At 63.4% G+C, this 2,673-nt stretch overlaps 1 protein-coding gene across 1 annotated transcript in view; it reads left to right on the top strand.

The window, feature by feature from the left end:
- The window catches only part of MLXIP (MLX interacting protein), a gene marked incomplete at both ends in the record, with an annotated part of 57,981 nt that extends 55,351 nt beyond the window's left edge, over positions 1-2,630 (top strand). The window contains 4 exon segments of the mRNA XM_027772196.1: positions 50-177; positions 395-518; positions 1,608-1,737; positions 2,544-2,630. Of these exon segments, the coding sequence (XP_027627997.1) occupies positions 50-177; positions 395-518; positions 1,608-1,737; positions 2,544-2,630 (469 nt within the window).
- Positions 2,631-2,673: the final 43 nt, after the last annotated feature.

The raw sequence follows: 2,673 nt of genomic DNA, 5'->3' as shown, positions 1-2,673 counted from the left end.
CTGCGGGGCCGGGGGCTGCGGGGCCGCCCCTGACTGCCTGCCCCCACAGACCAGCCACGCCATCACGCTGCAGAAGACGGTGGAGTACATCACCAAGCTGCAGCAGGAGAGGAGCCAGATGCAGGAGGAGGCGCGGCGGCTGCGCGAAGAGATCGAGGAGCTGAACGCCACCCTCCTGTGAGGCCCGGCCTGGGCCCCGCGGCGCGTCCCCCCATGGCGCGTCCCGGAGTCAGTGCACCCTCTGCGCTTGGCGCAGCCGAACAGAGGCCCAGATCAGCCCTTCACGGCCCCTCTTCCCCGACCATTCCCTGGTCCTAGCTGCGGCCCAGCGGTGGTCAGCTCTGCCCATGGTGCCAGTGCTCCTCCAAAGCCTCCCCAACTCCTGTCGTTCCAGCTCCTGCCAGCAGCTGCTCCCCGCCACAGGCGTCCCTGTCACCCGGCGCCACTTCGATCACATGAGGGACATGTTCGACGAGTATGTGAAAAGCCGGACCCTGCAGAATTGGAAGTTCTGGATTGTATCTTTGCGTTTTCTTTGCTCCCCACCCCCAGCCAGTGTATGGAAATGACAGGCAGGGACATGCCCCTTGCTCGAGAAACATCCTGTCCCGGTGGGGCCTCAGTTCATCAGGTCAGGCTGTGCTGCTTGTGTCTCGTGGGTGGGGTCTGGCCTGGCCTGGGGGCCAGCAGCGCTGTGTTTGGTGACCGACCGACCGCCTGCCTGGAAGGGGTACAGGCAGGAGGTGGGCTCTGCTCCTTCGTCCTGGGGAGTCAAAGCCATGCTGAAGCCTTGCACAAGCAGCACCGTGGGGGGGTGAGAGCCAGCACAGCCAGCAGCCAGGGACAGGGAGTGGGTGCTGCCCTTGGGGGCAGATGGATTCCAGGGGTCTCAGAACCCCTGAGGTGTGGCGCAGATTTGAACCCCCTCCCCTGGCTCCCCGGCAGTTCCGAAAGCCCAAGTGTTAGAGTGACACGTCTGTGTGAGTGCGAGTCTGCGCTCAGCCGTCCAGGGGCTGCATGGCTTCTATGGGGGGGCTCCCACCTGCTCACCGCCCCCTGGCTGGCCCTGCCTCTGAGGAACCAGCTGACATGCACAGGTCCAAGCTGGACAGTCCTCAGGAGGAAAGGGCCGCAGGCGGGCCGGTGGGCAGGCAGGCAGAGGCGATGTGCTCTGGCGACTGAAACCGAGCGGTGACAGGCTCCAGCCCCTGCTTTGCTTCTCTGTCATGCCCAGGTCCGGACCCCCTGCCGCAGTGGAGGGGCCGGCAGTGGAAACCCCAGCCTGGGTCGGGCACGTGGCAGGGACCCATGTGGGTCCAGTGAGGAGCTGCTATGCTTGCCTGTGGTTCAGGAGACCAGCAGGCAGTAGCCTGTGTCCCTCCTGCTGCGTCCCCTCGATGCTCTGCGTTCACATCGTGTGCAGGCCGAGAATCTGTCTCAGCCCCATGCCTGCGCGTGGCCAGTTACAGTTAGAGCAGAGCGTTTTCGGCGATGCAGGACACAGCGAGCCTGGAGGTCCCCCCACAGTGGGGGGTCACGGCAGTCAGCTGGGCTCGGGCTGCTTTCCCTCAGCCCCTGCGCGCACGTTTTCTTTGACCGCGCTGCAGTTCAGCAGCATCATCAAGCCGCTGTTCGAGTCGTTCAAGGGCGTGGTGTCCACCAGCAGCCTGGAGGAGCTGCACCGCACGGCGCTGTCCTGGCTGGACCAGCACTGCTCCCTGCCCGTCCTCCGGCCAAGTGAGTGGGGCGGCGCCGGGGCCTCCGGGCGTCTGCTGTTGGGGACAGGGGCCCTTAGCCAGAGTCAGTGCTTAGGAACACCCAGATCCACCACCGGTGCTTACGGCCGTGCCAGGGCCAGGAAGATGGAGCTGTCCCCGAGGCCTGGAGCCAAGGGCCCCCACAGGGTCAGGGAGCGCCTCTAGATCTCCTTATCGTCAGTGTGTCTGTCAGTTCAGACAAACTCTGCCTGTGTTATTGAGCACCTACTGTGTGCTGGCCCTGGCTCGGAGGGTGAGGGGTTGGCTTTCTGGTGTGCTTTCTCATTCAGTGTTGTAATAACAAAGCTCTTCGCACCGGTCAGGCTGTGGGAGCTTAGTGCTGAAGGACAGGGTGGGGCCAGCAGGTGGCGAAGTGGTTGAGGCGCTGGACGCCCACATGGCCCACGGTGGCTTGAGTCTTGGACCGGGTGGCTTGCTTTCTCTCTCTCTTTGGTGAGCGCATGTGCCCTATGGCAGTTCAAAAAATAATGATAAATAAAGATTAAATCATTCTTTACAAATTTTAAATAATAAAGTGTGTGGGGCACATCTGTGGCAGCAGGAGAGCCAGGACCCCGTCCATGGTGGCTCCTGCCAGGGTGTTCGGCATTGTCTTCGGGCAGAAGCGCAAACGCTCAGATCTCAGCCCGGGACTTCCAGGCGCTCCCTTGCAGTCCGCCTGTGGCTGTCACTTGGTGTCCCAGAATGTCCACGTGGGGTCGTGTGTGAAGCTGTGTGGGCCGCATGGCGTGGCCGGTCCCTGACTAACTGCCCTCTGTCTCCCAGTGGTGCTGAACACGCTGCGGCACCTGAGCACCACCACCTCCATCCTCACGGACCCGGCCCGGCTGCCTGAGCAGGCCTCAGAGGCTGGCCCCAGACTCAGCCAGAGACCGGGAGCGGCTTACGCGCTGGA

The sequence above is a fragment of the Tupaia chinensis genome, unplaced genomic scaffold (genome assembly GCF_000334495.1).
Source record: "Tupaia chinensis unplaced genomic scaffold, TupChi_1.0 Scaffold000258_1, whole genome shotgun sequence".
NCBI classification, from domain to species: Eukaryota; Metazoa; Chordata; class Mammalia; order Scandentia; family Tupaiidae; genus Tupaia; species Tupaia belangeri.
Note: the sequence above shows the minus strand (reverse complement) of the source record. Positions and strands in the feature narration are given on the sequence as shown.